Source organism: Ursus maritimus, unplaced genomic scaffold (assembly GCF_017311325.1).
Source record: "Ursus maritimus isolate PB19 unplaced genomic scaffold, ASM1731132v1 scaffold_11, whole genome shotgun sequence".
In the NCBI taxonomy this organism is placed as follows: Eukaryota; Metazoa; Chordata; class Mammalia; order Carnivora; family Ursidae; genus Ursus; species Ursus maritimus.
Genome location: NW_024423453.1, coordinates 41,291,348 through 41,318,153, shown reverse-complemented (window position 1 = coordinate 41,318,153; position 26,806 = coordinate 41,291,348). Strand labels below are relative to the sequence as shown.

Genomic DNA, 26,806 nt, shown 5'->3' with positions numbered 1-26,806 from the left:
TAATTCTCAATTATATGTAATAATGGGAAACAATTTAAAAATCTATATTCAGGGATACCTGGCTGGCTCAGTTGGAAGAGCATGCAACTCTTGATCTTGGTATCATGACTTCAAGCCCTATGCTGGGTGTAGAGATTACTAATAAAAATAAACAAACTTTAAAAAATAAAAAATAAAAATCAATATTCAACTATTCCCATCCCTACCACCATTACTAACTTTTAACCAAGTAATAAAATTCACTGGAGAAGTCTTATTTTCCCCATTCAGATTGTTACAGAGAAACTAATGAGAAGTAAAATGGTAAGACTCTCAAAACTAAATTACTCCCTGAAAAGAAAACCAGTTGTAAATAAACTCTAAATTATTCAACGTACTGTGGCCTCATTCTTCATAAAATGACTGGTTGAGTTCGGGAACATTGCAGTGAGGCCAACCAAGAACCAAAAGAATTGGAGTACTTTAATTGTTACTAAATTCTCAAAACTATATAAATATAGTTTTATATTCAATATTCACAGGTAATTGTTTTCAGTGGAAAAAAGTTCAGAGTAAATAATCTAAGAATACAGCTTAAACACAGATACAGATAGTTAAAGAAGTATTTATAGATATGTGTATTTACATGAGTTGGTGTATATTTTTTAGAAGCAACCACAGCAAGAATGAGCACACGCAGTTCCCAGATATTGATTTCTAATACCATTCTCCAATAAAGGGAACCAGCACTCCTTGGAGAAATGGCTGATTCTAGGACTGGGGCAGGAAATATACAAGATGAGCCTGGAACAACTTGTAGTGCCAGAAAGTAAAGATGTGCTTAAAAACAAAAACAAAAACAAAACACACCAAAAAAAAACCCCAAAACCCAAAAAACACAACCAAACAACCACCAACAAACCATACAAAACAACAAAATCCTCACAATGATGGGGATATGTCAAAGGAATATAAAAACCAACTGAAAGAGCTCCCAATGGCCAAAGCTGAAGCAATCTGAGCAACAAAACGAAGTTGTACTGGATTATAAGGCACAGTATAAAATAAATACCCACGAGTCAATATTCGTATAAATAAATGATTAAGTTAATAAAAGAGGACAAGGAGATGAATTTCCCTTGCAGAGAATTCAAAAAATTCACACATATACTCCACTATTAAGGAGATGGAACATAAATCCCTACTTCTTTAGTACATACTTCATCTAATAGTGACTTTCTTCTAAAAAGTACAATACGCAAAGGTGGGGGGGAGGAGTAACTTTACAGAGGACAAACCTGATAAACCCTATTCAAGCCAGGTGACCAAGGTTAACAACAGTGGTAAAGCACATTGATAATATTTATTCTTTATATGATGAGGATGTTGCTTTACCTCTGTGGGTCTTCTTCACCAAAACACATTATCCAGTCTAATTCTAAGAATAGCATCAGACAAATCCCAATTAAGGGACAGTCTACAAAATACCTAACTAGTAATTCTCAAAACTATCAACTTATAATCATAATCAAGGAGTCTGAGAACCAGTGAAAACCAAGCGGGCACATGACAACTAAATGTATTGTGGTATCCTGGCATAGAAAAAGGACATTAGGAGAAAACTGATGCAATCTGAACACAAGTTAGTACATATAAATACCAGTTCATCAATTGTGACAAATGTACCATACTAACACAGTATGTTAATAACAGGAGAAACTGGGCATGGGGTATACAGGAATCTCTACACTATCTGCAATAATTCCATAAATCTAAAACTGTTCTAAAATAAGAGTTTATTATAATATAATCTAAGAATATTGTACTAAATTTTATAATAATTAGTTTTCAATATTCATATCAGGTACTGAGCTAGGTAGGTCATAGGTATTTAAGAATGAGCCAAAAAAGAAAAAAAGATTTGGTCCCTATCTTCATGGAGTTTGGAGGCAATGGAAGAGAAAGACAATCATAAAATCACACACAAAATGTAAATTGTGACTGTGGTAAATGTGTGATCTGGGAGGTTAGAGTACCTAATCTCAGAGGTTAGAGTATTCCCTAAGGAAACAAAACTTCTGTTGAAGTGTGAAGGATAGCTAGGGGCTAACAAGAGAAGTGAAACGTTAAAGAGTGATCCAGACAGGAAGAAAAGCATGTGCAAAGGCTCTGTAATGGCAAAGAGCTAGATAAGTACAAAGGACAAAAAGGTGGCCAGAATGGTTGAAGTGGAGAATTAGGCAGAACACGGTAAAAGATGAGGCTGGAGGGTGAGGATGAGTTAAGAATTGTTAAGGGGTTTTATTTTTATCCTCGAAGCAAGGGGAAGCCATAGACTGGGAAGGTAGAGAGAAGAGTGACAATCAGATGTGTGTTTCAAAATAAAACACGATGCCTTCAGGATGGTTAATGGATTAGAGAGGGGCCAAAATAGAAATGGGCAGACAAGAATGGAGGCTATTGTAGAAATTTCAAGCAAGAGGATGGTAACAGACTAAAGTGGTGGTGGTGGAAATGGGAAGAAGTAAACAGATTCAAGAGATATTCAGAAAGTAAGATTAATAAAACTTGTTGACAGACTGGATGTAACCAGGAAAGGAAGTTATTAAGAACCACTCCTAGTTTTCTGGATTTTACAACTAGAAAGATAATGGAGTCACTCACCGAAACAAGGAACAAAGAAAGAGGATGAACGTTTGGGGATTTTTTTGGTTTTTTTTGGGGGGGGTGGGAGTGAAGGGGAAATCAATTTAGTTTTAGACATGTTGTATTTGAGATACCTTTAATATACCCAAGAGAGGGCGCCAACTAGAAAGCAAAATATACAGGTCTAGAGCTCAGAGGAGATAGAAAACACACCCTTAGAAAAGCTGTCTTCTTTAGCCTAGAAAAGCAGCTAACTATAATCCCCAAATATGCAAGGAAAACATTAGACTTTGACCATCTGGATTTAGTTAAAACAAAAAACTGGGAGAGAATATGCAATAATATTTCATCAGCTAAAACAAAAACTGCTAGGCACCATGGGGAATACAAAGATTTTTTAAATCTTGGTTCAATAGCACAGCAATTATGTCACTAATCATGTAGTATTTTAAAGTTTTAGCAGGGCTGGCCAACGTTGTTGGGAATGTTTTATACCTGCGTTACCCAGTAAAGGAGCAACTAAGCCACATGTGGCTGCTGAGCACCTGAAATGTGACTGGTGTAACTGAGGAACTGAATTTTTATTCCTATTTTATTTTAACCAATTTAAATAGCCACATGTGGCTAGTGCTACAGTATTAGAGCTGGTTTAGAGCTTCCTCATCTATTTCGTCTAATTCCCAGCAACTACCCTGCAAATTAACTGACAGTGGGTGTGGGCGACAGAGGGATTAGAGCAGTAGAAACTTTCATTCCATCTGCTTATGACATTATTTGAATTTTAATTTGAAGAATATATATTACTTGTATAATTAAAATATTTTAAAAAGTCATTAATATGCCATATAGAAAAATTGGTAAATACAGAAAGAACAAATAGTAAACCTACCTTTAAAAAATAATCTATAATTAATATTTAGTCATATATGAAGAGGATCTGTATTTTTAGCCCTTTTATTAGAAGCACCTATAGCACCAATGGGCCAAGTTACTGAGTTGTATTACGTTACTCTTCTATCCCACCCCCATCTCAAAACACCTTGGAAATCTTTTTAAAAAGACAGGCACCATCTCTAGAACTCAACCTCAAAACTGCCAAAAATAAACACTTAATAGTCCACTTGCCTAGCTCCCTTTACCACCATCACCATCCCCCTTTGCCACCAATGTCACACACTTAAACTGGAACCCAATCTCTTCCCTACAATGTCATGAAATCATTCAGTCACTATCGTGAAAAGATAAAGCTTTGGAGCAAGCAATTTTGGTTATGAGTCTGTGGTTCTCCTTTACAGCTTGGGTGACTTTGGACTAATTACTTCTGTTGGTTTCTATACCTGTTTCTTCATTTGTTAATAGAAAATAAGAATACCTAATATATAGCATCTATAAAACATAATACCTAGCCAGAGTAGCACTTAATAAATGACAACTATTATGGACTTCTATGTACCTAGCACTGCCCTAGATGCCCTGAAGGTAGCATTTAAACAAAACAAATAGGGTCCTGGCCATCCTGGAGGTTACATGCCACTAACTTAAACCCCAGGGACTCTTTTCACCTGGGATTTGAATTTCTGATCCACCCCTTATTACTTGTGTGACCTTATACAAAGCACTTTATCTAAAACCTCAATTTCTTCATTTCTAACATGGTAATATTATTTGCTCCACTTACTTAATATGGCTGGAGTAAAACTAAGAGTAAAATGGAGTATGAAAAAAACTGAAGTATGAAAGTGCTTTGTAAATTATTATACGCTAAATAAACAGAGGGTATTAAACAAAGAGTAACATATTCCTCTTCTCCAAGGCACAGTTTTCCAACCAGTGTGCCAAGAATGAATTATAGATGTGCTGAAATATGGACCCCCTCCCTCAGCCTTCAGGGAGCCAGGGAGAGCCAGTATAGTCTGCCATACAAGTAAATCATTTCTGCCACGATGCAGAAAAGTCTGGAAACCTTGTTCTAAAATACTATCTCATGCTAGCAGAAACTGGAGTTGGCCAACTGACTCCTCTGGATATTTAGGCCTCATTAGCAACTCCACTGTTCTTATGATCCTGCTTCAAAAACTGCATCACAGTTCCCTAAAAGGCCAAGAAAATCAAGCCTGAATATCAAGGAGCTATTAGTCCAATGCTATCACAGATATACAAAAAGAAAACAAAATAAAAACTCTTAGAAGAGAATATGGCAAAGATATTGCCATATTTTTACAAAAGATTTGAGCTATTTCCTGCAACAGCTGCCATAACCACCCTAAGACAAAGGTTTACAAATCATGGAGAAGAATAAGAGACAGAAGGAAAAAGAAAGAGCAAAGGAATAAAGGAAAGAGAAAAAAAAAATACATACTTTCGTAGACAATAGCTGAGAATCTGCAAGAGCTATTCAGTGGCTTCCATGGCTGCCTAAAGCTAGTAGACCAAAGATAACAAGATTATTTTCAGATTCTTTTGTCTTATAGTCTTTTTCATACACCCTAGAAATAATGCTGGTGCATATCTGACTTTCAGACTGTCATGGTCCTTAAGTCGTCATCTTTTATATTATGTGGAACAGCTCTTTCCAGTCTGTACATATATTGTTAGTTTTTTCATCCATAGCCATATTATATTAAATTCCCTGTTGAGGGGCACCCGGTGGCTCAGTCAGTTAAGCATCTGACTCTTGGCTTCTACTCAGGTCATGATCTCTGGGTCGCGAGATGGAGCCCTGAGTCAGACTCCACGCTCAGTGTGGAATCTGCTTGGGAGTCTGTCTCCCTCTCCCTCTGCTCCTCCCTCTCGTTCTCTCTTTTTCTAAAAATAAACAAATGAATCTTAAAAAAAAAAAAAATTCCCTGTTGAATTTATTCCTTCCTTCATCCGGAGTTTATTCCTTACTCCATCCCAAACTTATCATTCTTGGATGTATTTATACTTCCAGACTCTTACAAAGCCAAGTTTATTACTTAAAACCTTTTTCTCACTTTCCACTCCTCCTGTCATAATACACCCCCACACTCTACATACACACAGATTTATATCCATCCCCATGGGAAAACTCTTATCAAATAAACACTCCACAAGCTTTCACTAAGTTCATTTCTTTTCATCATACTTTAAGGTATGACATTCAAAAAGGTGTTCTCCTACTGAAGATTAATAAGGGAAAAGATCTTCTTTTCTTAACAGCTGATAGGAAGTAAGGTGAGATACCCCCAAGTCATGCCAAAAATGATGTAAAGGAAATATGGTAGAAGCAGTCTAGGGTAGTAGTTAAGAGCTCAGTCTGGAGTCAAACAACCTACATTCAATCCTGACTCCAACAGTGTGCTTCTGAACAGATTACTTTGGCTTCAGTTAATCACTTAGTTTTAGTTTCTTCATCTATAAAAATGGAGATTTTAGCCGTCTTATAAAGTTGCTGTGAGGATTAGATGAGATAGTCACCTAAAACATTTAGCATAATGCCTGGCACACAGTAAGCAAACAAATGTTAATTGTTGGTATGGTGTCAGATATAACCTATCTGCTTTGTCATTAGCTTAGAAAGAAACTAATTCAGCATAATCTACTCTAAAAGTTATGTTTTCTGCTCCCCCCAGTGATGCTAGACTGCAGGAAAATAATTTTGTGAGCAGAAGAATCTGGTTACTCTACACAAACTATGATAAGCTGTAGAGGTCTCTTCAAGTTCTAACATTCTATGAAACAAGTGTCAAACATTTAGAACTTCAACCCTCAACCAGTAAACACTTCCCAACCAAATCAGTAAGTACACACTCTAAACTCACATTAAGTTTGGAGGGATACTAACTTATTCACATGAAAGAAGAATCATTAAAATACCTAATATAGAGAAGGAAAGGGGATGACAAGATAAGCAGCAACATATCAAAAATTAAAGAACTACACTCCTGAAACATCTTATTTGCCATTCCTAGCAAAGCGAAGGTCTCAAGGGAAAAACAAGAAAATGAAAGCAAAGGACAATCAAAATTTACATTTTTTATTCTGAACTGTACCTAGCAGGTTGGTGGTATTTAACATGTATTAAATAATAATATAAACACATTAATTTATAAATCCATCAGATCTCCACAGCATTGGCCACAAACAGCTATCCCTAAAAAGAAACCTCAAAACCACAAATCAGGAACTAAATAAGTAGGCAGTCTTGTTTCCTTCTCTAGGTCTAGGAAAGAATTTAGAAACACTGACATTCTGAAGTAGTTAAGAGATTTCAGTATAAAGCTAGAATCTCTGCATTCTACTCTCCCAATACAAGCTATTTACAGTTTGTAAAAATAAAAGCTCCACAAAAAAAGTTGTCATTAACTTGAACAAGGCACTCAAGAATGGTTTTTAATCTATCTGGAGGACTTATATCTCCTTTGAGAATGTGATTTTTTTAAGTGGACATTCTCCCACAACTCCCACCTCCCCACCCCCATGCACTCAAACAAAATTCTGCACATAATTTCAGGGATGGGGATGAGAAGACCCCTGAAAATTATGGATTCCTAGACTATGGACCCCAAGGCATAACGCAGGATTAAGGCAAACTAATCTGAAAAGGAATGAAAGTAACTGAGGCAGAGATTTTCATTCAAAAAGTAAGATTCGAGGTATCTTCTGTTTTCTCAGATAAGGAGTGTTAGACCTGGTTAGAAGAGGGTGTTGGTCATGTTGAGCAAGGAAAACGAAAAAGATAACCGAATTAGAGAAATTACGTACTTTAATCTAGGAGAAAACAAAGGGAGGAGACAGAAATCCTAAAAGGGGATGGCTTAAGGATTTGTAGGAAGTGTAAACTATAAACTTTTTGAGATCAAAGGGTTCAAGATGGAGATAAAAACAAAACAAAGGAAGCAATAAAATAAAAGGGAAAAGCGTCTAGAAACTGTTCATAAAAAAAAAAAACACCCCAAACTCTTTCCTTTTCCTAGACACGTAAACAGTAACTTGGAAAAAAGGAACGGACGAGAAGACGACAGCACGACTTCCTTCCCAAACTCCAGCATTCCTTGGCCGTCCTCACAGGCACAGTCAGACTTGGGACATTTCTTAGGCAAGGCTCCTCCCCGCACCACTGCCCCATGAACGTCTCGGAGGGACGATCACTATCTCCGTTCCTCTCACTGCGGGAGAGAGGAAGTAGGGGATGCAGAGAGCCGAGGAGAAAAAGCCTGGACATCAAACCTAAAGGCGGCCCACCCCGAGACTTAGTGGAGAAAAAAACCTGGATCCTGCCACCCCTTTTCCCACCCAATGCATGCAAGGATGAGAGAGTGCAGCCTTGCAAGGGCCAGTCCCCCGCTTTTCACCGGCTGTATCGGGGACACAGGCGGTCGGGGCAGAAACCAAAGGCTGAATACTTGGGCAGATACGGCACAGACCAGGGACAGAAGTGTCTAGTGCAAGTCTGGAATGGCAAGCTCCAAAGGCAACGTGTCCGCCCCCGCCAACTACCTCAGACGAGCCTGCCTCCCCCCTCCTCCCCCCCGCCCCGCTGTCCTGCGGGCCGGCTCCGCCCTCACCTGTCTGCAGGGAACTCGGCAGCTCTCACGTCGAGGATTATCCCTGCCGCTGCTCCCTGGAATCGCCTCAAACCTGGCACGAAGTGAACGGAAACGCGACCTGGGCCTTTTCCTTCTTCCCCTCCCCCCACGCACCTCGGATCCTCGGGGGCGGGGAGCAACTGCAGCTGTCACAGCCTCACACTGACCAACCGCCGAGGACACTCAGACCGGCAGCCTCTTAAACCGGCCTGCAGCACCAACACTGAGAGCAGCGGAGCCGGAAGTGAGGAGACCGGAAGTAGCGCTGTCCTTGGCCCTGGACGGCCTCTCTCTCCCTCAATCTGGCCCGGCCCAGCCACATCTCGATGGTGCCAGCGCACCTCCCCTGAGGCCTCCTCCGCCCCTCTCCTGGAGGCTGGCCCCGCCCCTCCCGCTGCGGCCCTAGCAACCACATCCGGGGCTCCGCAGGTGCTGTTGCCCGGGTAATTTTCTGCCTGTGGTCGAATCACAGAGGGGTGTGCGCCTGGGTCCCGATGCATCCGCCAGAGCCCGGAGCTTGCAGAAGGGCCCGCGGGCCTGGTCTTGAGTGGTCGGAGGTCTCCTGGAGCCCTCAGCATCCCTTCTTTCTCACTCATACACCCCAGCTTCACGCGTTAGGCGTCCCCACAGCAGACGGTGAGCCGGTGGCGGGAGGGTGGAGGTGGACGTAGCTCGCCGCCACGCATATCACAGGAGAGCCAAAGCTTTCTCGGCTGCCGGAGAGCACGTAGAAGGTTGTTTCAGTCCCGCGGGGAGTGGGAGGGTGGAGGGAATGCGGGGTTAAGGGAACAGACGGGATGCGGGCGCCTCGCCCTCGCTTCACCGGTGCCTGGAGCGCCCCACTCCGGCCACGTCACTCACGCCTACCCCCTTCAGGAAGACCAGACCCCCAAGCCTGGCATCCCTGAGTTCTTGGGACTTGCTGTCTTTGTAATCACTGTGCGCTGCTCGCTCGCCGACGGTGGACCCCTTATACTTTTTTTTCCTGCTCCGTTTCTTTATCCAGATGACTGAGTTCAGCTTTATTTGCTCGCCCCATTTCTTCTTAGGTAGCTCACTGACCTGTTGACAGAAACTGCTGAACAATTCTTTCTCTCTGAGCCCTTTGTAGTTTACTAGGTTGAGACCCCAACCTGTTCTGTGGCTACTCTCCCTACCCCTGGCACTGAATGGAGGGAATGTGTGGCTGCGCAGTGGTGCTAGACATATCTGAAGCTCATTTGCATACAGTACGTACGGTTGATCCATCCACATACATCTCGCATCAAGGTTCTGAACTGTTTTTCCTTTGAAAGCCTTGCATGCTCATTTTTACCGCCTTTTCACTTGTAGAAATTCGAAGGGTAACAGTGCATTCCGTGGGATTTACTCTTCTTTAGAGTGTACTTCTCACCTGCCTTTGTCATATTCGTTGATGAGACATTTTTAATGGCTAAGTGCGGAAGACAGACCTTTGCCTTTACAGATTCTAGGGAGTTTCAGCGTAGTGAATCATAGATCCCTGTGCAAATATCTTCCCCATATCCGTGAATAGTAAATACCCGAGGACACAAATGTTTCAAAAGTAAATAACATTATTTATGGCTGAGATCTCCAGGACACTTCCTCTGTTAAAAATAGTACTGAAGTCTCAAAACATGAATCTGTGTATAAAGGACCCTCATCTTAAGTGGCTCTATCCTTAACAAAAAGAGAAGAGCAAATGCATATGCCAGTTCGTTCAAACTGTAACTTCAGTTCCATAGCCTACTGTGGAATTTTCTGTTCAAAGCCATCTTGTTAGTCTTCTCAATTATAAGAAAAGGATCCCAGTCTAGAATAATTACTGCTCTTATTGTATAGGAACAGAATGGAACTTAGTAGCTAAGTGCCAGTATTCTTAGTTTCGGAGGGGTAATTAGGAAGAGGAGCATGGCAGTGCTCAGTGGTGCTTGAATGATCCGTACTTAACCGTTTGAGTTGGCTGGCACCTTAAGGATTCCTGCCAGGTGTCTCTTGAGTTTGGGGATGCTTAGCTTCATTAGAGTTAGTCTAACTATTAAATTGTTAGACTCAGAGGTGTTTCTTAAATTGGAAAGGTGGACACTTGCTTTAATTATTTGTTCTTAGCTGGATAGTTTCCTCGGCAGCTGCTGCTGTTTTTGATAGAGATTCAGATGAATTTGGAACTGCTTGGAACTCATGCTCATTTCTGTTTGGTGAAGGTGCCGTTAATCATGTTAGGTACTCCAGTCCGGTGTGATTCTGGTACTGCATGGGATTAGTCCTCATACATAGTGCAAGGCCCCACACAGGATTAGTCTTCCCATGATTTCTGCAGCCCTGAGGGAAATTAGAATGTAGTTTGGCTCGAAGAAAACACTGGAAGCTACTTCAGCTGGTGATGGAAGACAGTGAAATTCTATGTAATTTATTTTGGAAAAAGGAAGCAGTAGCTGGTATTTTTTTGATTTGGGGGAAATTTTTGATGCTGACACAAATACCTTATTTTAAATCTAACCCTGCTTAGATGGAGACCGACCTTCCTTCCTCCTTCCTTCCTTCCCTCCTTCCTTCCTTCCTTCCTCTTTCTTTCTTTCTTTCTTTCTTTCTTTCTTTCTTTCTTTCTTTCTTTCTTTCTTTCCCTCTCTCTTTCTCTTTTTTTCTTTGCCCTAGAGTTTGGGGAATTCTGCCTGCTCATTCTCTTTAGGAAGAATAGAAGATTACTTCTTTTCTCTAAATTGGCATCTATGTTTGGAGAGGTAAGAAAAAAAAGGTAATAGTTGTCTGCTGTGTATGTTTATGACATGGGGATTATCTATTAATTTACCTTTCTACTGTTATTGGCTATTATTGAGCTTTTGAAAAATCTGGTGCCTTTTATTCACTTGGCTTGTGGGAACTCTGACAGCCTATATTTCATTTATTGACCACAAAGGAAGGGGGGGCAACAGGTTAAAGAATATTATTCCTTTCTGAACAAATTAAATGTGCACGCAACCTTTTTTCTTCACTTTAGATGTTGAATACGGTATGCTGCGTATAAATTTTATTTCCTCAAGAGAAAGAAAAAGGTGCTACCTTCAAATCTTTTCTAGGGGATTCTGGTAATGTCACAATAATTCTATCACTCTCCATCATCAGCTCCCTTTTCACGGAGACATATTTAGTTAATGATTACACAGTGTAATTCTCTGGAAACAAACATTTGTTAGAGGATACTGATAAATGGAACATTTAAAGAAGCCCGTGAAGAGTAGTCTGAGTGGAACATAAGAGTAGAAATTGTTTTAACTACAAAGAGAAAAAAACTGAAGTTTTTCATAATTCCACTATCTAGAATTAACATTCAACATTTTGTCGATGTCTTTTTTTCTATGCATATATATTTTTTCTACATTTATTTAAGAAATTGTTATTTAGAACCTACTGTTTGCTGGTCACTAAGCACTGTGGGAATAGCCATGAGCCTCTGCCCTCATGTAACTTTCAGTATATGTTGGTTTTGTTGGCATACAGTTTCGCATTTTGCTTTTTTCACTTAAAATATTATGGAATTTTCTTCATATCATTAAATATTCTCCTTCAGTGGCTCAGCAGTATTTTCGCATACATATTTCTTAATTTATTTACTTAGTCCTTTTTACACATTTGGGTTCTTTCCTGTTTTGTCTGTAATTATAAAACAACACAATGTGAAGATATTATTGTATGGTAAAATTCTAAGATAACTTCCAGTGATTCTCACTTTCCATAATTCCCTCTCATATGAACGTGGTAGGACATCGTTCTCATCATGTTATATTACATGCACAAGGGATTTTGCAAATGTAGTCAGTTGACTTTAAATTAATCAAAAGGGAGATAATCTGGATGGGCCTACACTGATACGGGAACCTTTTAAGAGCAGGGAGTTTTCTCCTGCTGGTTGCAGCAGAGAAGGCAGAGAGATGCGAAGCGTAAGAGAGATTTGACAGGAGGAAGGTTCTCTGTTGCTGAAATGAAAAGGGCCACAGTCAAGGACCTGAACCAGGAGCTGAGAGCAGTCTCTGCTGACGGCCAGCAAAAAACTCAGGGACCTCAGTCCCACAACCACAAGAAGTTGAATTCTGCTAATAAACTGCATGAACTTGCAAGCAGATTCTTCCCCAGAGCCTCCAGATAAGAGTCCCATTTGATTAACAGCTCGATTTCTGCCTTGTGAGATCCTAAGCAGAGGATCTGGTTGAGATCACCTGGACTTCTGGCCTGCAGAACTGTGAGATAATAAATGGGTATTGTTTTAAGCTACTAAATGCAGCAATAGATCATGAATACATGTGTAAGCTAGTTATTTTTATATTTATAATTATTCTTTGGGGTTAAAATCCTAGGTATGGACTTGCTGGGTAAAAGTTATGCACGGTTTTAAGGTTTTTGTATCATATTACTAATTTGTCCTCCATAAGCTTTGTACCAATTTATATACCTCCTCACAAACTATGTTATGACATTCTGGCAAATACTAGATACTGCCATTCCGATAGGCAAAAACAAAAAAAACATACAAGTATCTCGTGTTTTGAAAGAAGATTTACATTTCTCTTGTTACTAGTAGAATTAACTATTGTTTTCTTGGAGTTCACTTGGTAAGTCTTTTTTAGTGACTTGCCGATTCTTATTCTTTAGTTAGCTTTACCATTGACATAGAGAAAATAGTATCTTACATGTAGTACAGTATTTTTCTGTGGTAATATTTTCAAGGAGTAGAATGATTAATGATCTTAACTGACAGATGGATACTTCTGAGAAATACTAGCTCCTGCCATTACCCTCTGCAAGAAATATTCCAGACATTATACTGTGGGAGAATGGAAAATGTTAGCTTCATTGATTAAGCAGTATCGGTGCCTTGTTCTTTCCTAGGGAAAAAGTCTGGCTTGTCTGGTTTGGCGTTAGGCATGTGGTTGTTTCAGGAATAAAGATGTATTTTATATTACCATGGAAAATTGTAGGTTTCACTACTGTTTTAGAAGGAAATATATACTTTAACTCTCAGAAAACAACTAATATCTTTCTAAATAAACATATCATTCTTTTCTCTTTTTTTTAAGATTTTATTTATTTGACAGAGAGAGATACAGCGAGAGAGGGAACACAAGCAGGTGGAGTGGGAGAGGGAGAAGCAGGCTCTCCGCTGAGCAGGGAGCCTGATGTGGGGCTTGATCCCAGGACCCTGGGATCAGGACCCGAGCCCCCGGGATCGGGACCCGAGCCGAAGGCAGACGCTTAATGACTGAGCCACCCAGGCGCCCCAACATATCATTATTTTCAATTTGATCAAGATAATCACTTATCTCTGTGTATATTATATTGCTTTATTTGGGAGGGAATATGGGAGGAAATCAAGTGACTTTTTCTGTAATCCTTGTTATTTGAGATAATAGGGTTTATTTCTGATAAATGATTAAGGCAGAAGTAAAAAAAAAGAAGAAAGGAACAAAAGAAGAAGGGAAAGAACAGAAGACAGAAGGAAGAGAGAAGTTGGGAGAGTCCCTTTTTCTCTTAGCGAGTAGTTTTGCATGGTTTTCTCTTAAAAAATTGGTTCTTGCAATCTCAATTTCTGAAGGTTGGTATCTTCCTTTTTTTTTTTTTAAGATTTTATTTTTTTTATTTGAGAGAGAGAGAGAGTACAAGCAGGGGGAGCAGCAGAAGGAGAAGGAGAAGCAGGCTGTCCACTGAGCATAGAGCCTAGTGCCGGGCTCCATCCCAGGACCCTGGGGTCATGACCTGAGCCAAAGGCAGGCATTTTACTGACTGAGCCACCCAGATACCCCGGTATCTTCCTAATAAGAGCAAGATATTTAAAAATGTTTATTTTGAAGTAATTGTAGATTTATAGGAAATTACAGAAAAATGTGTAGAGAGGTCCATATATGAGCAAGTTTTTTGTTTGTTTTTTAGTTGAATGGTCAAATCGTATTAGGTCAGCCGACTTAATAGTGGGATATGGTTGCTATTTGTATTCACAGAATTCATAAAGGCCTATTCTTCTGTTCTTCTGTAGAGGCTCAATATTGTTTTTGTTTTGTTTTGTTTTTTGGGCTATTTTGGTAAGTTTTTTTTGTTTTTTGTTTTGTTTTTTGTTAGGTTCAGGTAGGCATAGAGTGTATAAACTATTATCAGAGGAGGCCACACCAATGTGATTCAAAGAAACTGTAACATGGTGAAAAGAATGGTAAACTTTACATTAGAAAGCCTAGATTCTGGACTGCACTCAAATGCATTATAACTATATGAGCTTAAAATTCAGTTTTATCTTCCTCCTGAGTTGTTTGGAATACGGGGAAGTAAAGGTGTCTGGAAACTAAAGCCCTGGGCTATCATAATTATTATTAAGACTTTTTTCTAGTAACAACAACAAAAAACTCCTTTACTGGTTGTAATTTCTAGGATAAAAATTACTTCTTGTAGACAACAAAGGCAGAGGAATGTTGACAAGAAGTCTTGTCCAAAAATTTTGTGCGACAAATGCATACGACATCTTGAAACCTGGGAGGACATCGTGCCCAAACTATTTCATACAGTAGTGACACCTGCTTGTCAAATTAGCTTGTTACTTTGGCCTGCAGTAGGCCCCAGGCCTGTAGATTCTGGTAGGGTAGGTGCCACCTGGGAAGGTAGGGGCCAGCCCATCTAGGTCTGTGTGACTGTTCTCACAGTACTGTTTGATATGAGAGGGTCTTTGCTTTCAATATATATTTCAGTGGGATTCTTGCTTCTGTTTTCAAGTAGGATTTTGAAAAATCTTTGAATTGTAAAGATTGACACAGCCAAAGGGGCATTAGAGAGAAGATAATGATGTTGAGATCATCACCAAACATTCATTGAACACTCTGTAAGGTGCTAAATGCTGTGCTGAGTGCCTTACACTCGCTTGTTGAGTCTCCTTGAATGTGCGATAACCCTATGAGGCAGGGGCTGTAGTTACACCTATTTTACAAATAAGGAAGCTGAAGATTCAAATGGTTATGTAAACTACCCAGGATCACATAAGTTTAAATGGCAGAATCACTTGTCAACTCAGGTGTGTCTGGCACCAAAGCCCATATCCTTACGCTATAATAAGCCCTTTATTTTACAGATAAGGAAGTGGAGGTCCTGAGACGTTAAAACCCCTGGTCACTTTTCTTCTTACTCTAGTCTAAGTCTTTTTCTGCGTTACATCCTCTTAACTATTTGCTTATTCCTATACATTTTGTCCATTATTTCTGGCCTCTGTACCTCTGGCTAATGTGTCAAGTTGATACAGAGTTACTAGTTTTGCAAGCATTTAGATAAAATAATATTTAGATTTATAACATTTGTAATGGAATCGCTTGATCTGATTTTTAGTGAAGCCTTTTCTACCAGACTGTCTCCCATGTGCTATTAAAAGTTGAACCTTGTGACTACTGTCTGACTGTGTTTTTCTTTTAGAGAAGTCAGAGGGGGCAGTTGTGACTTCATGTGAAAAATAGCCACCAAAGATCTATCCAGCATCATTTTTAGTTCTTTAATTTTGGTAAGCGCCCATTTTTAAAACAGATTAAATTTGCCTGAATTATTTCAGAAGTATATATTACAAAGCATTCAAAAGCAAGTGAGAATTCAAATGCACAGAGCAGAGCTAGAGGGCTTTTTACAGAGGCCCTTTAGGAGGTAAGCATTTCTCCTGGAAGCTTTGGTTATTACATTTGCAGAAACATGTTCCCATTCTTTTCATTATTATTAAAAGCATAACTAATTACATAAGTATTCTTTTTGATGTTCAATTGACACATCATTGCTAAAATAGCTTTCTTTTTTCTTTTCTTTTCTTCTTCTTTTTTTCCTGTTTTCAAGAGGCAGAAGATATACCATCAAATCCTAGAAGGATTCTACCACTTTCTTCTCCACCCTGAAAAGACTTGGAAATTAATGGGTAACATTTTGCATGAAAATTACTGAATGCTTTTCCTTCTTATCTCAGAGGCCCTCTGTGGAGAATTAATAGGAGGTTGAATGCGCGCATGGATAAAATGGATCATCTTAAAGGATTGAAGTTCCAAAAATATATCAGCAGGACTGGACAGGTTTGACATAATGAGATTTCTATTTTAGCTTGACTTCTGGAACACTGAATAAACTATAAACTGAGCCACACAGGTCCTGGGACGGAAGTTTCTCTTCTAAAATATTCTAGCAGCTTGTAACGTTTTTCTTGTTCAGAAACCTTTGAAAATATATTTACTATCAATGTTTAGAAATTTAAAGAAACAGCCAGCAGAAAGACAAGCAATCTCCACATAAGCAGTGGCGGAGATGGCAGAAGCTTCCGAGGATGCCTCAGCTCTGCCCGTAACCGTGAAGAAAAAGAAAAGTTTATCCATTGAAGAAAAGATCGACATCATAAATGCAGTAGAAAGTGGCAAGAAAAAGGCAGAAATTGCAGCTGAATATGGAATAAAGAAAAATTCGCTGTCTTCTATTATGAAGAATAAAGACAAGGTTCTAGAAGCCTTTGAATCTCTGAGATTTGATCCAAAGAGAAAAAGACTGAGAACTGCTTTTTACACCGATCTGGAAGAGGCATTAATGAGGTGGTATCGAATTGCTCAGTGTCTAAATGTACCAGTTAATGGTCCAATGTTGCGTCTAAAAGCTAATGATTTTGCCCAGAAACTGGGACATAATGATTTTAAGTGCAGTAATGGTTGGCTGGATCGCTTTAAATCCAGGTATGGTTTAGTATTCAGAGCTCAACCTGTAGAAGCTACGGGTGTATCAGTAGACCCTTCAACTGTCTGGCACCAAAATGTACTTCCTTATTATTTAAATGATTATCATCCTAAAAATGTTTTTAATATAAAAGAGACGGGGCTGCTTTATCGAATGTTACCTACAAATACATTTGCATTTAAAGGAGAAACATGCTCAATTGGAAAGTTATGCAAAGACAGAATAACTCTGGTGGTTGGGACGAATATGGATGGCTCAGAGAAACTTCCTTTGCTTATCATTGGAAAAAACAGAAATCCACATTGTTTCAAAGGTATAAAATCATTGCCTGTGTGTTATGAAGCTAACAGAATGGCATGGATGACCTCAGATGTATTTGAACAATGGATGCGGAAGCTTGATGAGAAATTTCAAGCCCAGCAACGAAGAGTGGTGATTTTTGTTGATTCTTTTCCTTCACATCCAGAGGTAAAGGACCTGAAGTCCATTGAGTTAGCGTTCTTTCCATCATGTTTATCTTCCAAATTTATAGCTATGAAACAAGGTGTTATTAAAAGCCTTAAAATCAAATATCGACATTGCCTTATCAAGAAATTTTTAAGCTCTGTTGAAGGCAGCAAAGAATTTACATTTTCCCTACTAGATGCAGTTGATACTTTGCACCTTTGTTGGAGGGCTGTAACCCCAGAGACTATCATTAAGAGCTATGAAGAGGCAGGATTCAAATCTCAAAAGGGAGAAAGTGACAAGACAAACGCAGAGACAGACACTGGTCTTGATTTGGTTGCCTATGCTCAGGCAGCTGGCGTGGAATTTCCTGAAGGTTTATCTATAGAAGAGTATGCTTCCCTTGATGATGATTTGGAGACCTGTGAAGCTGCACCAGAAGGTGATTCAGTATGCACCGAAGAACGTAAATCAGATGATACTGGATTTTATGCTTCCGACGAAGAGGATGATGGTGGATCTCTAGGAACTGAACTCCCTTTACCATCAAAAAATGAGGCAATAACTGCTTTAGATACTCTTAAAAATTTTCTTAGAAGTCAAGATATGAATGATGAGCTTCATAATTCTTTAGCAGACCTTGAAATTTTTATTAACTCATCATCTAAATAATTATTTGTAGTACAACATCTGAAGTGTAATAGCTTTTCCTGATGTGTTTTACTATATAAGGTATATAAAGGGAAAATACCACTTAAACATAAAAAAAAACAAAACAAAAAACAACAAAACCCACTTTGGTTTAATTGCATATGTCTTTGACCTGAATAGCAGAGTTCCCTAGGTAGATTAAATAATGAGTAAGTAAATGAAAGATATGAATTTCAATTTAGCAAGGTTTTGGGGAGTAGAAAATGTATTTCAGAGGCCTTGTACTTGAAATATATGGTATAGATGTCAGAAATAAAACTCTCCAGCTATTTGATTCATACAGGTTGAATTGGTGATTGCTATTTTCTTTTTTTTAAGCGCAGATCACGTTCTAGAATATTTTATTTTATCTACCTCGTCTCAGAAATAAAATATCTATTACTTAGATATTTATTTTTATAAAGGCATATATTCTAGCCTCATATCAAGTATTAATTTTAAATTACTTAATTTTTCTTGTGACTAGCTTATCTTGTTGAGAAGAAATTATGGAAAAGTGCTGAAAATAAAATCTCACCCAATTATACACCAAAGTGATTAAAAATATGTGTCACTATTTTCCAGTTGTTTCTGTAGAAGGTCAAATGAAAGACTATGACCTTATCAGATGCTTTTTGTCATCCATAACCAGAAGATGATATGGATTCTTCCTAATATTTGTATGCATATATGTGTGTTTAATAGAAAAATCTATTACTGAAACATTTGTGAACTCTTATAATATTTATATTTTAATAAGATTACTCTTGAAAAGTATATATGAAGATATATATGCAGCTACTAGAAAAGAAAATGTTTTATGTGGTTCTTAGATAGTTTTCTAATTTTAACAGCTGAAACTTTTAATCTATCATATTATTTTCTTAGTTTTACTGAATTTTATTTTCAGGAAAAACTGAGTATCTTTTCAGCATATTTTGATGTATTTAATCTTTTTTTTCTTTCAAATTCAATGGTTAACATATTGAATTAAATTTCTGTTTGAGGAAGTTTTGTCTACAGAATATTTTAAAATATTGTATGAAATGATTTACTCTCCATCCATAAAATAGTCTTTAAAAGTAGAAAAATATAACGTTTCAGACTTTTCTCTTGTCAGATTTTCAATGCCATACTTATTTAACATATTACATATAATTTAGGGTACCCTTTGAAAAGTATTTTGAAAAAGTGCAAAATGTTATACAGATTATTTTTATTATGAATTATTGTTAGTCTGCCAACAAAAGACACATTTGGAAGGAAATACTTACAGAAGGTATTCTGATTTTCCATTGTTGATTTATTCTACTTTTGAGATTTAGCAATACCAAGCCTTAAAAATATATTCAAATTAAGAAAATTTCTTGTAGAACAAAATATAGATTACTTAAATTAATTGAAAGCATTTTAATTAATGATTTGATTTAAAAGTTTAGCATGGTTGGAATTGTGGACCTAAATCATGGATCGGAATCTCTCTGAAGAGCCCGAGCTGCAACTAGAGCACCTGGCATACATTGAGCCTTCAATAATTCTTTTCTCTTTGTTTCTCTACTTCATACCATATTGATATCCAATATTTTTATGTAATCATTCCAGATATTCTATGACATAGGAATTATTGCTTCTACTTTTATAGATGAGGAAATTGAAACCTGAAAAAATAATTTGGTTAAAATCTCAGGCCCCAAACCAAAATGCAGTAGTTTCCTCTCATCTAGTCCTGTGTTCCTTTAACTATATACCACAATGCTTCTCTTCTATACTCCATACAAGAAAATGCTGGGTTTTTTTCCCCTTGAGTTTAGAGGCCCGAGAGTGAAATATTTCAGAGAATTTGCTGAATCTATATTGATAGCTCTGTTCCCAAGATCCCTCCTGAGAACACTGTTACTAATACAACTACTCAGACTTTCTGGCTTGGTAATTCTGTACCACTCTAACACAGCGCTTCCCGTGGAGTTCTAGAGAAAATATTTGAAACAACTTCAATATGCCCAAAGTGCTAAAAGTACCTACCGGTTTTTCTCCTATATGACGTGATTCATTTTTTATTTCTGAGGCATAATAAATCTAAAGGGGATAAAATTAGACAAGGCTCCTATAGAGCCTTTTCTATAAGAAAAAGATGCCTGCAGATTTAAATTTAAAGATAAACTTTTAAGTTGTTAATGTTGTATACTCTTCTGTGTAGTGTACAAGCTATATAAATTTAAACAATTTCAGAACAAAATTTTTTAAATGCACTTTTCCTAGACCAGACAATCACGGCATACCTCGCTCCTGGTTTATCTTCTCCACACGCAGTTACTACAAAGCTGGGACTAAATATCACTTGTCTTTTCAGAAAAGAACTTCACTTAACAATTCACCTGCTTTTCAGTGAAACGTGGTATTATTTTCATTGTTCTAGCTTTATAAATTTCTACTGTTGCAACAATGTTTTCTCCTCTGTCTACTTCATGAAACAACAAATCTTATATTGAGTTTGGGACATTGATTCACTTTACTAATGAAAGGTTTTGTTCAGGATAAAGTAGGACAATGAGTAAACCAAGACCTGAGGGTGTTATGTTGCCTGCCTGACTTCTCATTTGGACCTAATGTCAAGTGTAAAACCTCCCATTAACAGTATACAGAGCAGAATAATTGGAAGGGGGAGAAGAATAGGGGAGGGAGAGTTGAAGGAGAGCTTCCCAAGCGAACACCTCGGACGTCAAGAGAAGCCCTGTTCAATCATTGGCTCAGTAGGGACTCAGCAGAGACTGGCAGAGAGAGATTTGTCCCTTAGGGGAGGTAGCACCCCATATCTGCCAACAGGTTCAGAGTCCAGTGGTGGGCTGGATCTTTGGGGGTACCTAGAGCTACCTAGCTAAGTACAGTGTGACATAAGGTAGCCAAGAAGATACACCAGTTGCTGAGAAGAATTCCTACCACCAGAGGAGAGAAAGGCCTAGGTTGGGGGACCATAGTTTGCACACAGTAAGTTCTCAGAAAAAAAATTCATTCAATAGAATAAATTAAATCTAGCTCTAGTTCTATGCTACCTTGCAAAAAAACATTTCATTTCTCTAAACCTCAGTTTGTACTACCCATAAAATGAGACTGACACTTCATTTGAATTTATTTTGAGGATGAAAGAAAATTTTGCATGCAAATGCATTTAGCAAACTCGAAAGTGTTCCCTGACTATAAAGAATGACTAGAAGGGCACCTCCGTCCTGCTCTTCCAGCTATCCCCAGGTATTAGCCTTATGGTCACTAAACATCAATGACAATTTTCTCATTGGCACTCTTCCATGAAATAAAATAGGGAAGTCAACATTTTTAGGAATATGCAATTTATCTGTAGAACTAAAACATTTTCACTTTGAATGAAGGAATAAGGTACTTAGAAACCTCCATTTTTCCTTGTGCAAAGCTTCAGCAAAGTATTGCAGATAGTCACTTGCTCACCATATGCTCACATGACCTCTTTGTGCCATCGCAGGGAGTGGGGGAGGGGCGGATATCTCTGGCATCTCTTCTTATAAGAGCACTGATTCCATCATGAGGAGCCCATCTTCATGATCTCATCTAACCTTAATCACCTCCCCCAAACCCCATCTCCAAGCAGCATTACACTTAAGGCTTCCACATATGAATTTGGAGGGTGACAAACATTCAATCCATAACAACTACCTACTACCAATAAAGATATTCACATATGGGGCGCCTGGGTGGGTCAGTCAGTTAAGCATCTGACTCTTGATTTTGGCTCAGGTCATGATCTCAGCATCATGAGATCCAGCCCCACATCCAGCTCTGCGAGCAGTGTGGATTCTGCTTAAGATTCTCTCCCTCTGCCCCTCTCCCTGCTCACGCTCTCATGTATGCGTGCGCTCTCTCTCTCTCAAAAAAAAAAAAGTATTCGCATATTAATCAGTTTGTGACTTGCTGTATCAGTTTCCAACTTGCTATAAACTAAAAGGGTATGTATATTTCAGAACTTGTTAATCAGCTATACCTATTAGCAAGGTGCTCCAAGTTCATAAAACTTTAAGAAGACATGACATTTTTCATGGCCTTGAATAAATGGAAAGACTCAATATTGAAATATATGTTCATTTGTTCCAAGTTAATCCCGATAAAAATCCTAACGCAGGTTTGTTGAAAATTTTGCAAAACAATTCAAAGTTTTGTCTGTAAGAATAAATACGCATCAGTATCTCAGAAAATTTTGAAAAATAAAAATCGGGAGTATTTGACATATACTACAATTTTAAACAATATGGTGTGGGCAAGAGAGTTAATAGGTCAATCAAAAGAATAATACGTGATGTCTAGAAAAAGAAAAAGAATATGCATATGATAAAAACGGTTTCAATAGTGGTGAAATAGATGGTTATTCAGTAACTGATATTAGGGCAAATGGCTAACAATATAGGAATTAAAAAAGTCAGACATCAAAATGAATCTTGGGATTAAACTCTACTAGGGTCGAAGAGGACGACCTTCCCCTATAGAGGAGGACCGTTCTTCGGTCAAGGGTATACGAGTAGCTGCGCTCCCCTGCTACAACCTCCAAACAAGCTCTCAAGGATTAAACTCTAAAAGAAATGAAGGAAGGCAAGAAAGAAAAAAGTGAAGAAAGGAAAGGGGGGAGGAAAATAAGAAAGAATGAAAAAGAAGAACAGAAACTTGAAAATATTAGGAAAAATAGAGGTAAATGTAGATTTTAAATAGTATTTTAGTATTAGAAACATACTAAAAGAAAAATCTTTTAAAAGGTATGACCCTCAAGAATAGCTGAGTATAAAAATACTAATAAAGTATGGAAATATTGTTAACATCAGTCGGAATCAAATGCAAGCAAAAAAAAAAAGGGGATATCTTTTGGGGGAGGGGCCATCACATTAGACAAGATTATAAAGTATGATAATACCAAATGTAGGCAAAAGCATAGAGAAATGGGTGCACTGCTGTGGGAAATATAAATTGGTACATTTAGTTATTATAATTATAGTCAGTGTATATGAAATACCAATTACCAGGCTTCGAAGTGTTTTGCCTGTGTTAGTTAATATTCAGAATAACTCCAACTACTATCATCCCCATTTTACTGCTAAGAAAATTAAGTATAGCCACAGCTAATAAATAACAGAACTAGGATTCAAACCCCAAAAATCTGACTTAAAAATATGTCATACATGATACAAATTTATCCTAACAATAAAAATATTCAGGATGTTTGTTGCCGTGTATACAGGCCCATCATCCCTTGTCCAAAATGCTGGGGACATATATGTTTCAGAGTTAAGAATTTATCAGATTTGAAAAAGATAATATATACAGATATTTCATATTATGTAACACCCCCGGGAGATACTAGGGCAGCACCCCGCAATCAAACATTAAAATTTTGCAGTGAAACATATTCCTATGAAGTCAGATATGTGAAGGTTATAAATAGCTTAATAGCCTCATAGTTTTTATTGCCAACTAAATTCATATCAGGTCAATTTTTATCAAATGGATTACAAAAAGGCTTTCAGAACAACTCTTCTTGTTTCAGAATGCTGATAAAAGATGTGGTCCTATAGTAGCTTAAAACGAAAACAAGACCGAAAACTATTTGAGGGGCGCCTGGGTGGCTCAGTCCATCAAACGACCAACTCTTGATATCAGCTCAGGTCATGATCTCAGGCTCGTGAGATAGAGCCCTGCATAGGGCTTGGCACTCAGTGGGGAGTCTGCTCGAGATTCTCTGTCTTCCTCTCCCTTTGCCCCTCCCCACCCCCATCTCTCTCAAATAAACAAATCAATCTTTAAAAAAAAAAGACTGAAAACTATGTGTTTTTTAGTAGAAAATTGGTTAAATATACGTGTAATATTGAGTGCAATGTCGAGGTCCAAACTTTTTAACTTCTTTTACTTGCACATACATGCAAATTTGCTTGCCTGAACTGGATAGTTTTCTACATTTGACTTGCAAATTCTGGAACTAAGATCTATTCCACTGATGGTCCTTGTTGAACATCTTACCATCCACGCCAGGCTAGAAATTTTTTTGCCAAGTGAAACAGGATCTATAGCATAGAACTGAATTGGTGAAAAACTAGATTTGCTGGTTTAGTGTACTATAGATTGCATATTCACCTCCGTGCATTAGCCCAATTTAAGTTCAAAGAAGTCAGCTTCCTTGTTCAGAGTACTCTTAGCCAATATGTCAGGGGAAAAAATTGAAAGGATAGGGCCCCACTTCACTCCACCTTTACTTATTTTTTCTTAGTCATCAAATCCAACAAAATCATGTTTTGTTGTTTTTTTTTAAGGTGGGGCTGTTGTATAAGCTCTTTATATATATCTACCCAACAGTGCCTATTAAAACAAACAGGCTATTGATAAATATTTGCTCAGTTGGACAACTACATGCAAAGTTGCTGATAGTCTTGTTTCCTGTATTTGTAATAGACTGGGTTTTTGTTTTGTTTTGTTTTCCCCTAACTTCTTCTTTGTATGCCCCTGAACTCTCTTTGTTAATGCAAAGTCACTGCCTGTATTTTGGCTGCTACCACACCTTATTTTCTACGTTGCAAAATAGGTAACTCTGCATAGAGATAAGAACCACTTTCCTGTCACTACCTGCGGGGTGGAGGAACCATTCCTCCCAGAAGATCCAGAATGGTATCTCTTTACTCTTGCAAAGGTAATTGCCTCATTCGTACTCTCAAAATGTGAATATTTAAGAGAATTTCATATTGTTCATGTAATGAACAGTTAATTACCAAATTAAATTAAACCAACAAATTAGTTACCAAAAAAGGAAACAAAACAAAACAAATAATGACAAGACTCAGACTTACGCATTGCACCTACATTAATTTCTTAAATTGTTGTAAAGTCAGCCAACAATAAACTCGGGAAAAAAACCTCATGTATGCTATCACAAGAGAGTAATCATTAATTTGATATACTCTAATCTTAAATTTTTAATTAAAAAGTATAGTAAAGTATATATAATACAAATATCTATCTACCAATTTACATAAATACTACTATCATGTTTACTTCAGATTACCCTGTATATGATTTATTTTCTTAATTTATTCCCAAGTATTTTATAGTTTAATTGCTACCACAGAGTATTTTCCTTTTAATTTTCTGATTACTACTAGAAAAAGTGAATGATTTTGACTGGTTTATATATAGTTATATTACCAAAATTTCTTATTAATTAAAATCTGTTTTCTAGTCAGATCATTTCATTATCATTTATAAATAGAGAGTACTTAATTTCTTTCTTTCTTTATACTAATTAGTTTATTTTTCTTTTTCCTTCCTGAAGGCCATGAAATATTCCTTTGTATTTTCTTCTACTAGCTTACAAGTTTTGTTTTCATATTTAAATTTATTTTGTGTGTGGTAGAGGCAAGGATCTAATCTTTTTTTCCCTAAAGGGAAGCCCCCCCCCCAACACACACACATATTGACTAGTTTACCTTTTTGTAATACCTTTCCTATTCGTAACAATTTCCTGCACGTGTACCAAGAGGTAATTCTGGGGAAAAGTTTAAATCTTATGATGTCTGGATAAATTCTAAGAAGAAATTAGAAATTAAACCAAAAGACAGTTACATTTCCCTGGAAAGATTAAGTTTGTTGTTTTTTTGCTACTGAATGGATATGGGGACTTGTGAGCTAGTAAAAGTTTTAGAGGTTTTTTTTGAAAGACAGTGTGGGCATGAATGCTCATGGGAACGGTGGGGGGGGGGGAGCGGCACAGCAGAGGGAGAGGGAGAGGGAGAGAGTACCAAGCAGGCCCGACGTCCGGTGAGGAACCCTACGGGGGACTTGATCTCATGACCCTGAGATCATGACCTGAGCTGAAATCAAGAGTCGGTCGCTCAACCCACTGAGCCACCCAGGCTCAGCTTATTTTTTATTTATTTTTATAAAGATTTTATTTATTTTAGAGAGACAGAAAGAGGGCACAAGTGGGGTGAGGAGCAGAGGGAGAGGGACAAGCAGATTCTGAACTGAGTGTAGAGCCCAACATGGCGCTCGATCCCATGACCCTGAGATCGTGACCCAAGCCAAAATCAAGTTGGATACTCAACTGACTGAGCCACAGTTGCCCCCACCAAGCTTATTTTTTTAAAAAAGATTTATTTTTGCATTCCTGAACTGTAGTGTGTACAGTTTAAGTCTACAAAAGGCTAACCTAACAACCTTTCACGTCATCTACTTCTACTTAGGCGGCAGAACTTCATTTTGAGACTTTTTCTTCCAAATCTGATCTTTGTCTGTCACACTCATTTATTCTATTAGAGAAATCATACAAAATCCCAGGAAATCCAGGTTAATTTTACCTAATTTATTTACTCCAGGAATTTTCCAAATAGAACTGATTCAATCCTAGTGACTTTAAAGATTGTAGTGAGGGAAAAATGACTATTTATCCCACAAGAACCTATCACACTCCTTAGACTAGGCACTGAGGATTTAATGGTGAGATTGAAAAAAAGTGCCTTATGGAATCGGTGGTCTCATGGGGGAGGCGGACACTGCTAAATAGTGACACAAACACATATAACATTGCAAATGCAATAAATACTCTGAAGCAGGAGTACCTGCTTCTCTAAAATCATATAACATGGGAATTTGACATAGTCTTAGGGTCAGGGAAGAAGTGTCAGGAGCTGAGACCAGAAATTTGAATGATAAGTGGGAGTTTACTAGGCAAAGGAGATGAAGAGAAGACCGTTCTGGGCAAAGGCTCTGAAAGGGAAAGA

The 26,806-nt window shown here is 37.9% G+C and overlaps 2 protein-coding genes across 19 annotated transcripts in view; one reads left to right on the top strand and one right to left on the bottom strand.

The window, feature by feature from the left end:
• ARFIP1 (ADP ribosylation factor interacting protein 1) overlaps positions 1-8,433 on the bottom strand; it is a 114,013-nt gene extending 105,580 nt beyond the window's left edge. For 4 of the 8 annotated variants that reach the window (XM_008685488.2, XM_008685497.2, XM_008685491.2 and 1 more), the window contains exon 1: positions 8,154-8,380. The gene's annotated coding sequence lies outside the window, so the exon portion shown is untranslated. Of the gene's footprint in view, positions 1-8,153 lie in introns of all 8 variants that reach the window. The other 4 variants (XM_008685489.2, XM_008685496.2, XM_008685494.2 and 1 more) reach the window with 4 other exon arrangements.
• Positions 8,434-8,554: 121 nt separating this feature from the next.
• TIGD4 (tigger transposable element derived 4) overlaps positions 8,555-26,806 on the top strand; it is a 32,119-nt gene continuing 13,867 nt past the window's right edge. For 5 of the 11 annotated variants that reach the window (XR_005833905.1, XR_005833904.1, XR_005833907.1 and 2 more), the window contains exons 1-4: positions 8,555-8,810; positions 15,612-15,696; positions 16,017-16,095; positions 24,616-24,720. Coding sequence is in view for 5 of the 11 variants with exons in the window: in XM_040626363.1 (XP_040482297.1) it covers positions 16,476-18,011 (1,536 nt within the window). In the remaining 6 variants the exon portion in view is untranslated. Of the gene's footprint in view, positions 8,811-15,611; positions 15,697-16,016; positions 19,381-24,615; positions 24,721-26,806 lie in introns of those variants that run through there. The other 6 variants (XR_005833906.1, XM_040626363.1, XM_040626361.1 and 3 more) reach the window with 6 other exon arrangements.